The sequence below is a fragment of the Colobus angolensis genome, unplaced genomic scaffold, assembly GCF_000951035.1.
Source record: "Colobus angolensis palliatus isolate OR3802 unplaced genomic scaffold, Cang.pa_1.0 Scaffold142, whole genome shotgun sequence".
NCBI lineage: Eukaryota > Metazoa > Chordata > Mammalia > Primates > Cercopithecidae > Colobus > Colobus angolensis.
Window position 1 is genome coordinate 2300559 of NW_012114511.1, and position 12149 is coordinate 2312707.

The following is a 12149-nucleotide window of genomic DNA, read 5'->3' on the forward strand; positions in this document are numbered from 1 at the left end:
ATTATCCTGGTAAAACGGTACCCATTCTCAAACACAAATGGCCATACTTCACCCAAAGAGAGTTCCAAGAACAAATTATCACCTCCTTTCTCTACTTCCATAACCCCTGCCTCCCTGCCTGTAAGTCCTATTATTAGAGCTTAGGTGAAATGCCCCTCTAGAAGAGGCTTTCCCTCATCCTTCCAATAGAAACAAAGCCTTTCCTCATCCCTCCAATAAATATAAACAGACATATTTTATCCCAGCCCCCTTTTCTATGAAATCATTTTCTTTTGGTTGGTTTGAGTTAAAATGACCTGTCACACAGTTGTCCCTACCCCCATTAGTCTGTGAATCCCTGAGGCACTCCCTTAGAAAAGAACAGTGTCTTATTTGGGGCCTGTGCAGGGCAGATGCATTCAAGATGTGCAGTAAGTGTGGATTAGGTGTACACTGACATCACACCCCTTCCTTTCGCTACACCGGCACAAGGCAGCATCCTGAGCCTCCCTTACCGGTTTGCTCCCCATCAGCCGAGCTATGTGACTTGCCTCTTTTGAACAGCTGGCTATCTCACCTTCTCCAGGAAGCTTGCCTAGATTAACTTCAGGATCACACGCCACTCTCAGAACCATCCTTTCTTCTTTCCCTTCAACCAGCCCAGTTACACAGGATAGAATATTTTTATTTTGCTTGTCTCCATGACCAGAGAACATCTCTGAGTCTGTTCATGCAGCAGCTTCTGAAGGGCAAGGCCCAGAGCCCACCACACTTCCCAAGCCCCAGTTTTGGCACAGAGACATGTCAGAACAAGCTGACATGAAGCATTTTTGATGACAAAAAAAGACAAGAAAGCCAACCTTGGATGTGTAGGAGTGGCCATCCGAGCCGCAGACCATGGCTGACTGTGGCACGGGACAGGGCTTGCACTTGACCAAATTCGAAGGTCCAACCCAGTGTTTGTGGGCCACGTTCCCCTTCTTTTGCCTAAAGATGAGAAAAAAAGGGGATAAATTAGTTGAAGTTCCAGACGCTATGGGTATTTCCTCTAGGTTCCCAGAATAAAAGGACTACCCAACCAGGCCGAGGGATCCTGAGGGCCTTAGCCAGCACTTCCATTTGCTCCAACTCATTGATAGGAAGCAGAGGATTTTGTCCCAGAAGCATAGATTCAACAAACCAGATGGACTGAGGAAAACAATGGAGCCATTGAAAACATGACTACTGACATGGGAAGATTTTTACAACACACAGAAAAAACAACAGTGAGGGAATATGGCTTAATCAGCCCCAGTACCATATGTGGCATATCACAGATGCCCAGAGAACGGCACCCCAAAGTCTGAGACTCTCCTGGGGCTCACAGGCAGCCTTTGGTGTGGATGACGCACAGGCATCTCAATGAGTGCTTTAGACAAAAGCACACCTCCAAACACAACAGAAAGACTTGATCACAGCTGTAGAAAACTCTCTCTGGATATATTTTAAAGTAATTTCAGTCCAGCTTCCAATTTGCCATTTGATAGAGGCTCTGAGGTGATGTCACTTTCAACTGTTAAAATAATCAGAATTCTACTCTTTCATTCCAGCTCAAGTTTCCCCCCATTCTAACCTTTGTCATAGTGATAAATGATGCTATTAGGATGGCTTATGTCCACGGAAGGAACCCCATCACTATATCATAAACCACTGAAATAAAGGCCTGCAGTTACTGCCACCCTGCCTCTCTTAGCCAAAGTTATTCTCCCAGCAAACCACTTGGAGCGACTCCCAGGGCCTGGGGTCGAGTTTTGGTTGAAGGATACAGGTCTCTGGATGGCCCATCAATCAGGCAATTACTGTGCCTTTGAAATGTTTGGCACTGGCCTTCCTGCATGATGGTTAGTGCTTGGGCTCTGGAGTCAGAAAGTACAAGTTCAAATCTCAGCTCTGTCATTCACTCACAGTGCAACCTTGGCAAGGTATTTAATGGTACAAATCTGTTTCCTCATTAGTAAAATGAAGGAAAATAGAATTGACTTCAAGTGGATGTTATGAAGATTAAATGAGCTGATGTACCTGAAGTACTCAGCAGAGTGCCTGCAAAATAGGAAGCAGTCAAAATGGTAGCCATTACTACCATTATTACTTGCCCCCACAGGTAGGGGTATGGAGGATGAAATTACCAAACCATAGAAATGTGATTAATCCTCAGTCCCCAGGCTTGAAATAGCATTTTATTTTCAAAAAAATTCATGGAAGGGGAAGAAGGAAATATTTTCTACCAGGTGTGGAATGAATCTCCAGTCCTCAGGAATTCAGGTTTGGTATCTAGGGTAACCTACCCTCTTCCAAATGAAGGAAAGTAAGCAAGAAAGAAAGATGCATAAAGCCAAGAGCACTGTTAATTTGGTTCTTATTCTAATTCAAATGTACTCTAGCAATGTGGGGGAGGCAGGAGGAGGAAAAAGGTCTGTTTGGGGAACAATCTTTGAAGGTGATATCAGAGAGGATCAATAGGTACCCACAGCACAGCACGTGGGGCCCCCAGAGATCCCAGGCTGGGCAGGCCACAGGGCTGAGCCTGTCTAACTACAGAACCAGGGAAGAAAGTCTTATGAGTGTCCCTTGAAATCACCTTGCTTGTTCAACTTGCTTGTCTTACTAGTGGGGGAAACGGAAACTCAATGAGAGCCAGAGTCTTGCCTGAAGTCACAGAGCTGATCAGTAGCTAGGCTTGGGATGGCATCCACGCAGCTGTAGAGAGTGTCCAGGGATGTGTCTCTCTTCTTTAGCACATCTCAGCCCAACCTAGATTACCAGCTTGAAAATTCTTTGAGGGCACCCATATGTGTGTCATTTGGGGTCTTCTCTCCAACACCTCACTGTTTTCACAGCTGCTGCTCACCTTGGCTTTGCCCTCTGGGATTTTTTAAAGTCTATTATTTCCATTTATAAATTACATGGACATGAGGTTTCCTATTATCCTTCATCAAACATACGTTACTCTTTCAGGATTTGTTCTAGGCTACCGCTAAAGGGATGGTGGGTGGGACTCCTTGTGGTGAATGAGTGGGCTGTCAGCATGGGGTTAATCTTAGGGTATATGATTCCTTCAGCAGAACACCAGACATTTATCATCATTCACACAGCAGATTGTCTGACACTGATAATGAATCAGCAAATGCAGGAATGAGTTCTGGCATCTGGCAGCCCTGCCCCTGCGTCAGTCCCCAGTGTGCATGTCTACAGCTGAAGCAATTCTTGTTATGAGTTCCCAGAAAAGGGCTGTAAAGTCCAAAGAGTGGGCAGCTTTGCTGCAGCAGACATAACCATGTACAATGATGCCCTAGAGGAAAAAAAGCCTGAGGGAGCTTAGTCAAAGTCAGGGGAGGAAGACGTAAACACTGAACCAACGGCTTTGAAGAAAAGATGGAACCAGCTATCAATCACCAGTTAATGACAAATCATCTTTATCACTGGACCTGAACTTCACCATTAAAGTAAATTCATTAAGGGGAGGCAAGGAGGTGAGGCAGATTGGTGCCTATCAGAGGGCCTGGTGCATCCCGAATGCTATCCCTGTGGGGTGGTGGGGAGGGGGTCCCTATGTGCAGTGGTATCTCAACAGTTAATCGCAAAATCACAGAATGTCAGAACCAGAAAACACCTTAAAACTGCTCTACTTCAACAACTTTATTTTCTAGGTGAGGAACCAGAGACAGGAGAGGAAGTGACTTTCCCAGTGTCACCGAGAAATAGGGCAAAGTTACATCATCTATATTTGTTGAATGGAAGTTGTTCAGGAAACCTGCATCAATCTGGGACTATTTTCATCCCCTGTTTTGGCTTTCTGTACTTTCATTACCATGCTTCAGTTTTATAAATAATATTCCTTTGAAACGTTGTTCCTGGCTCTATACCTGCAGAGGAGCAAGCGGGACGTACTTGATATCAGGTGGTTATGAATTATGCCCAGGTAAAACCATCTTTGACTTCTCCTAGGACACCTTGGGGGCTCTGGGCACAAAGGCCAAGCCATTCTGAATGCTCTCAATTCTAATGAAACAAGAATACCTGTTAGATGGGGGCAAATTCAGCTGTTGTTTACCTCCACAAGGTAGGACTCTAGTGGAGATGGCACATGATTCTGAAGTCTCTTTCCAGAGGCCAAGTATGTAAAGTTATGTACAAGTATATGTGAGCCCAAGGAAGTAGAACTTCCCTGGCTATTGTGTATTTTAATCCCCACAATTCAGTGCAAATCATAAAAAATAACTAACCCAGTCAAGGCAAGGGACTAAGATTTTTAACTCGAGATATTTCCATTCTTGAGTCAATGAAGAGTGAAATCCAATGAAGGTATCTTGATGAGATTGCTATGCCCAATGTCACAGTTATTTGTCAGTTGGGGTGACACAACAATTTAGTCTGAGCGGCAGGTTCTGTCAGCCTTCTCATTGGCCAGCGAACCCTAAATCTACCCCAGCCCAGCTGGTACCAAGGGGCAGCCACATCTCCTGCAGGCTAATGGCACCACACACAAAATTCCAACCCTCAAGCCCTCCACGATGGCAAGAAGACAGATAATCAATAGATCACTGGCATTTCTCATTCCTTTTTGCTCAACTGTGTATTCTCCATCTTTTTTTAAAAGTATACTCAAATTCCCAGCATTATGTTTGTGAAGTAGAGGAATGATTCTTAGGTACAAATCTGATCATATGATTCTCATGCTGAAAACCACCATCTTCAATCGGGTACAGTGGCTCACGCCTAAAATCCTAGCACTTTGGGAGGCTGAGGCGGGTGGATTGCCTGAGGTCAGGAGTTCGAGACCAGCCTGGCCAACACAGTGAAACCCTGTCTCTACTAAAAATACAAAAAATTAGCCAGGTGTGGTGGTGGGCGCCTGTAATCCCAGCTACTCGGGAGGCTGAGACAGGAGAATCACTTGAACCCGGCAGGCAGAGGTTGCAGTGAGCCAAGATCATACCACTGCACTCCAGCCTGGGCAACAAGAACGAAACTCTGTCTCAAAAAAGAAAAAAATCTCTATCTACTCCCTACCTCCTAGGGCATAGTCTACACTCCAAGCTTGAGAATTAAACTGTCCCAGCCCACCTTCACAGGCTCCCTGTCTGCCTGCTCCCCTCCCCAACACACACATGCACACTGACCACGACCAACACCAATTTTTGCTCCAGCCACTCTCAGCTGTTTCCCAGAGCCAGCTCTTTCCCATGTGCAATCATGTGGGTTTTCCTTGACCCACATTTCTCCCCTCATCCACCTTTCTCCGCAGCTTGCCTAAAATATCAGTTCCCCAGGAAGCCTCCTAAGCCCCTCCATAGGCAGGGAGGCTGCACTCCCACTCCATCAAAGCCTTGTGACCACTTCTGATTGGGCTCTTTAATTTCCAAGCAAGCACCTTGATTTAATTCGACAAAAGGTTAAGAGGTTATTATTATTCCAACAGGACATGGGGCACACCCAGGCTAAAAGCCTGGGAAGCCCATGCTAGATACCTCCCTCTTCCTGCTCACACCAGTTTTCCCTACCATGCAGTCCTATTAAGTTCTATCTCCAGCCAGTCATATCTAACACTTAAGTGTCTCTTCCACGTGTCACGCAAATTCAAGTCTATAGGACTGGACAATTATTTTTCATCTGCATAACAATGTCTATTCCTTGTTCAAGCTTCAAATCCATTGCTTTCTGTGAAGTCTTGCTGACCCTGTAAACTTCATCCCAAGTAGTTAACCATGACATTGTTTTTCCAACATTATAACCTGTTCAGTCCCAACTGTGGCATTCACTACAACGTGAAAGTTCTTTTTGTGTCTTTCTTCCTCAATATACTACGTACTCCTTAAGGGAGGTGACTGGGCCTTAATCACGTTGGTGCTTCTGGTACTTAGAAATATGGGCAACACTTGGCACATGATCCTACTCAGTCAATAAGTGAACATATTGTTTTGGACCTTTAGAACGTTCTCCTTTTATTTCTGGAAAATGTTAGCGCTATGGCAAAGACAAAAATGGTGTGTTAGTTTAAGCAACAAGAATTCAACAGGCTCTTGTTTCCAGAAATCCTAATTCAGACTATGAAAAAAAAAAAAAAAAAAAACATTCAGCAAAAAACCCCACAAAACTCTAGAAACAACTGAGAAATGGGTGGAGGGAGCTCCCCTGTGCATCAGCGGACTAAGGATTCCCACACTCTTCTGTCTAGAAGTCAGACAGTTTCCAAAGCTGCGTGAGGGCCTCTGATAATGTGGTTCCAAATTGTCAGCAGGTATTAATCTTCAGCATTCAGGAATGATAAATCAGAATGCTGAAATCATGTTTTTCTATATGTCTCACAATATTTTATGTGTTTTTTTATACAAGCAAGAAATACTAAGTTTAGTATTATTTATAAAGACATGCAGCCTAGAGCAAAAATTCAAACTGTTACTGGAACAGTAACATAACAAACTGGAAACTGTTATCCAGCACTATTGGGTAGTACTCAATTAACATAACATTTGGATCTTCTAACAAGTTAACAGTACTGCCCAGAACATATTGATATTGTCAAATCGAAAACTTACTTTGCTATGAAACAATTCTTTGGAACCCCACTCAGAGGATTTTTATAAAATACACTATTGAAACAAATCTATTCACATTCATCTTATTTATAAGAACAACTCTCCATGAGTGGCTGACAGGACTATAAGCACACTCTTTTAAGATGGCAACAGCTTCAAGCAAGACGGACTGCCCACGTCAGAAACCCTCTCTTCAAGGTGCTCCTGTCCTGGTTCCTGGGAATATCAACCTTAACCTTCAACTCCATACCTCAGTGTTTCCCACTCTTGCTTTAGACTGGACCCCACTAAGATGTCCCCACCCTCACCAACCCACACCCTGCTACCTCCCCCACAGGTGACACCAAGGAAGTCCTTGATGACATCAATGTGACCCAGCCTTTCACTTGACCATGGCATAATGAGACCACAGCCAGGCCCCACAGCAAGCAGGTGGCAAGACAGAGTAACTTTTTTTGGCAATAAATACATGTACAGGTGTAAATTTCCTGACATAATCCTGCTGAATGAAATTCAACAATCTGTGTCAAAAATATGTTAATAATGGGGAAAGTAGCTGCTAAAAACATGAGAATTGCTGACTTTTTCTTTCAGTCACTGAAGGAGGGCCATTCATTTTACTCAGTACACTCTGCCATCTACCATGTTTGTATAACTTTAGATAAAACTGGTTTTGCTCTGCATATGAACAGCTGCTGAAGGAGTAAAGCAATTCCAGATACTGAAGACCAGCAGCAGCACTCCACTTGTTTCATGTGGCTACTACATGCCGGTCTAATTGCTCTGAATGCATCTCCCTGATTCCTCACGCATAGCAGCTACTCTGAGGGTAAATGCTATTAATAACCCCATTTTACAGATGGGAAAAAATGAGGCTTACATAACCAGTCCTAGTAACTGGACCTTCTTTTCTGTCCTGTCTTTGTTCTCTTATCACATCTCTAAGACAGAGACCTGTCAGCTCAAAGGGATGAAGAACCCACCAGAGAACGATCCCTCTCCAATAATAAGAGTGCTTCCTGGCACAGAAGGATTATATGCATTTTACTTTCATGTTACTATCAAATTGCCTATTCAGAAATAATATTGAATTTGTTTGCCAAATCAAAACTAATTGCTTCTAAAGCAGATAGTTAACATAGTGGCTATTTTGAACCAGAGACAAAATAATGAATGTTAATTGAAATGAAAAACATGTTAACCATTGAAATAATCTGTCATGTAAAATGATGCTGTAATTCCTCTGTTGTTAGGATTATTTGAGTCATTATGCTAAGTCATAAAATTACACAGGAAGAGCATAATGGCCTGTGTCATTTACAAATGAAAGAGATTCCCACGAGAGATATTTTCCATTGTGGGGTATGTGGGCTCACATCTCCCTCCTGTTCCAAATGAAAAAGATCCCAGACACGAGATCATGTCCAAAGAGTCCAATTTTCCTAACAAGGCAAAGAGAACTGAAGAGAGTGACTCCTGTGTGCCTGAGGGTATCCCAAGTGCTACTGGGCACACAATGGTGCAAAAGACTTGCTGTTTACAGAAGCTTGAAATTTAAAAGGACAAATATGTAATAATAAAAATAACAGCAGCTAAACATTTATTGCGGCCTTATTATGCCGCTGCTGCTAATGCTGTTACTATTACCCATAATAGTTCACATAACATGTGTCCAGCTCCTATAATGTACCAGGCATTGTTTCAAGCCCTTTATGTGATCTGTCCATCTCCTCCTCCCAACGTTCCCAAGAGGGAGAAAAATCAACGAAGAGCATGAGAATCTGTTAGGGAGGGGGCGAGTTGGGGAGATTTCATGGGAAAGCAGACCTGGGGCGATGGGAAGGACCCATACTCACAAGATGAACCCCCAGCATCAGGGTGGAGGGCATCCATTGATTCAAGCTGGGAGGTCAACCACAGGAATGCCAGCACATTTATGTGCTTCACCCCATCTTGCTTGGCCCAGATAACGAGAGTCAGGGTCACCACACATCCAGGTCAAGACGTGCTCATATGAGGAGAGACAAGCAGGCCCCAGAAGAAGTAGAGAGCCATCATCCCAGGGCATGCTTCCCAAACCAGCCCCAAGCCAGGTTTCTCAAGCACCTTCAAAACTCCTAGGAAAAGTGCACATTTAAAAAGTCTTAGGGCAGAATCAGGCCCACCAGAAGGATACGTGCCTGGTATGCATGCAATTCCATAAGCATGAACATCTCTCTGGTGTACCCGAATGTCGAACTCTAGACTGTGGTTCATTTCAACTTGGGACTCCATGATGTACCTCTCACCTGGACTGCATAATGGCCAAGGCAGCTGAGGAGAATCTAGTCTTCATAGATGCGAGGACTGAACAGCCTCAAATGAGAATTTCCAAAAACACTTTATGTGTAGGTGCAAATAAATTGAAAATGAGTAAAGAGGCACACACCAAATGTGTAACACACCCTCAAGTAAAGCAGGATTGAGGACATGAAACAGAACTGCTGCTTTGTTACTCTATATGCCTTTCTGTTGCTCAATTCTCTTACGACCGTGTATCGCTGACCTAAATTGTTCAAAATCTAAAAAGGAAATGCATTTTCAGAATTTCTGAAGACACACATGCTGCTGGACTCACACCTGTCCGCCAGTCTCACATTTCTATAGCAATGCTTAAAGAAACCAACGTTGTCACAATCAAAGAAAGATCTCCCAAGTGCAGGAAGGAGGCTGAAGAAAGGAGTTCACCTAGATAAAAGCTTCCTGACTGTCCTCAAAAGTTCAGTGGAGATGAAGAGATGAGATCAATCCTATCTGAATTAAATTTCCACCTTAATATTTTGAGGACTTGTTTAAGCAAAGCTATCAAAGCTGAAGGTATAAACATTCCAAATGTGTTAGGATACTACAAAGTCTTTACTTTTTCAACAAACACTTATTAATTACCTATAATGTGCCAGAAATTGAGCAACAAATTCAAAGATACTGCTAGCACTGCATTAAATGTACGTCCCATAACATACATTAAATGGGATGATTATTAAGCATAATGATCATATTTAATTTATCTGAACAGCTAAACTCAGAAAAGGTGTTACCTTAACTATTTTTGTTCTTATTCTTATTTTGAGACATTAAAGATCACAGACTGCTAACTTTTCCAACAAAATATTTATATGGCAAGACATTTGCTATTAATTTCAGGAATCCCACGAGCCAGGCTATATTTAAATATGCCAGGAGCAAATTATGTGGCCAATGGGAAAACAGTAAGAAGAAAATGAACTTGCCAGATCACAATCCACATCTCTGGTGGTTCACACATTTTGGAACATTACTTGAATCAACATTTCCCTATAAGTGAAACCACATTTTTATATCATATATTTAAATATATAATATGTATTATTATATATTATATATTACATATAACATTATTCTATATTACATATAGTGACATTAATTATATACTATATATAATTATATATTATATATTTGATTTCATATATATATTTATAAAATAGGGATACTAGTATTCCTGGATATCATATACATGTGTGTGTGTGTATATGTATTTTACATACATATATAAAATAGAAATACTAATATCCTTATTATCCCTATTATTATATTGTATAAATATTTGGTTTCAAATATATATGATATATAATTGTTATTATATATAATTATTAGTATGTAATTATATGTAATATATAATACTATGTTATTATATAATGTATTATGTATGTGTGTGTGTGTGTGTGTATATATATATGATGTTCAAGGATACTAGTCAAACCTACTTCTAGCATTAAACTCACAATATCCTCTGTGTTTCCTCACCAGATCATGAAGACTAACAGGGTGATGTGACCAGGTGAAGTCCACTAACTGGGATGAGACTGAAGTCTGCACTTGCCGTTAAGAGAGTGACAGAGCACAGCCAGTAACACTAAGGGTGTCTGTAAGGCAGAAACCAGCGGGGTTTTACCTCAAAGTTCAGTTGTTGAACAAGCAAGGCCCCTGGGACCTGCATACAAAAGCAGTTTACACGCGCGCGCGCACACACACACACACACACACACACACACACACAGGCACTCTTAGGCTCTGACTAAAATTCTGCTTTGCTAAGGAAAAGTGCCAAGCAGCAGTTTAATTGCAAGCTATTAGGGAAATGTAAATGAACAGTTGAGCTTTTTTTTATTCCCTTAGGATAACAGTGATGTACTCTGTTTTAAAAATCCATTTCTTACTAACAAGGGTCAGAAAAGAAATTGTTCCTTTTGTCCACTGACCTTTGGCATTTGGGTTTGATGTATTGTTTTGCTGCTTTTCTTTTTTCATTGGCCCAGTAAAGAGAGGTCCATCTCTATCCCTGAGACCTTAGAGGAAATCTTTAGCAATGGACACACTAATTGGAAAAAAGCAAATACTCATCAAGCAAACCCAGGGCTGAGAACTTCATTTGGTATCTCCTTCCTGAGCATTCATAATCCTGCTTCTTCACATGAGGAGCCAGACCAGCTGGGGAAGCACAGATTCCAGCTAATTGTAGGCTCAGGTGTGCATACAAAGGCTGGCGCAAGCATATGTAATTCCACTGTCAGCTTCACTGTCCTAATCTTGGAAAACACTTGCTTACATTCCTTGAGGGCAGTTAATTATCACGGGATGTGCCCATAGGAGAGAACACCTGTAATTGTTTTCTGGTCACCAGCAGCAAAGTCCCCTGTTCTGGGAGGGCTGGGTGTGATCTCCCTTAAGAAGGAGCAAGTCAGTAAAATGAAGCAGAAGTGTCTTCAGGGACATGATGCCAAGACAGACACAGAGACAGGCTAGATCCTGATCAAGACATGGCATTTGAGGAGCTTCAGCTGAACACCATTCCCCATAAGACATTAGTGGTGGGGTCATCCCACACAAAAGACATTTTGTGGGGTCATCCACAAAAGTGCTACAGGAGGCTGGTACAGCCAGATCCACATCATTACTTATCCCCTGCTTCAGAAGTTTTTTCACAGTCAGTGTCGGAGGAGAGTAGACGGAGCCCCAGAGAAGCTCCTTCTCTCCTATGTGGCCCTTGCTGGTAGGACATTCTCTGGATTGGTAGTCAAGAACTCCGGCTAGCTCCCCAGGCCTTGTGTTTTCACCAACACTTGTCTTCTGCCAGTATGCCCCATCCCTTCCCAAGGGTGAACTCAAGTAGTAGCCCTCTCTCAGAAGGTCTCAGATAGCCCCCACCTCCACACACATTTGCCCTGTATTCCCAGCCACTCATACATAGCTGTTTATCACTGGCCACTTTGGGCAATACAGCTGGGTACTCAACTGCCCCCATGTAGAGACAAGATGCTCAAAACTGTGTCAGCACAGGGAGTGGTAAGCCAATGTGTCCCAATGCTATTCCACAGCAGAACCAGATAGAACCGATTCTACCTGGACTGCGTTGAAGTTATCAAGAAAAAGCCTTTTGACTCGACCTAAGGAAGATAACTCAAACATCACATAAGAACAGTCCACACAGGAAAGCTGCCTCAGAAAGTCGGTAGCAAGGCTCCCAATACTGCCAGAGTTCAAGCAGAAATCATCTAGAGGAAGGGGATGTTTCCATTT

General features: G+C 42.6%; 1 protein-coding gene across 1 annotated transcript in view; it reads right to left on the reverse strand.

Moving 5' to 3' along the window:
- Positions 1-12149, reverse strand: part of SPOCK1 (sparc/osteonectin, cwcv and kazal-like domains proteoglycan (testican) 1) — a 527842-nt gene that overhangs the window by 135296 nt on the left and 380397 nt on the right. Inside the window, exon 6 of the mRNA XM_011935272.1 lies at positions 840-966. Coding sequence (XP_011790662.1) covers positions 840-966 — 127 coding nt within the window. The remainder of the gene's footprint in view (positions 1-839; positions 967-12149) is intronic.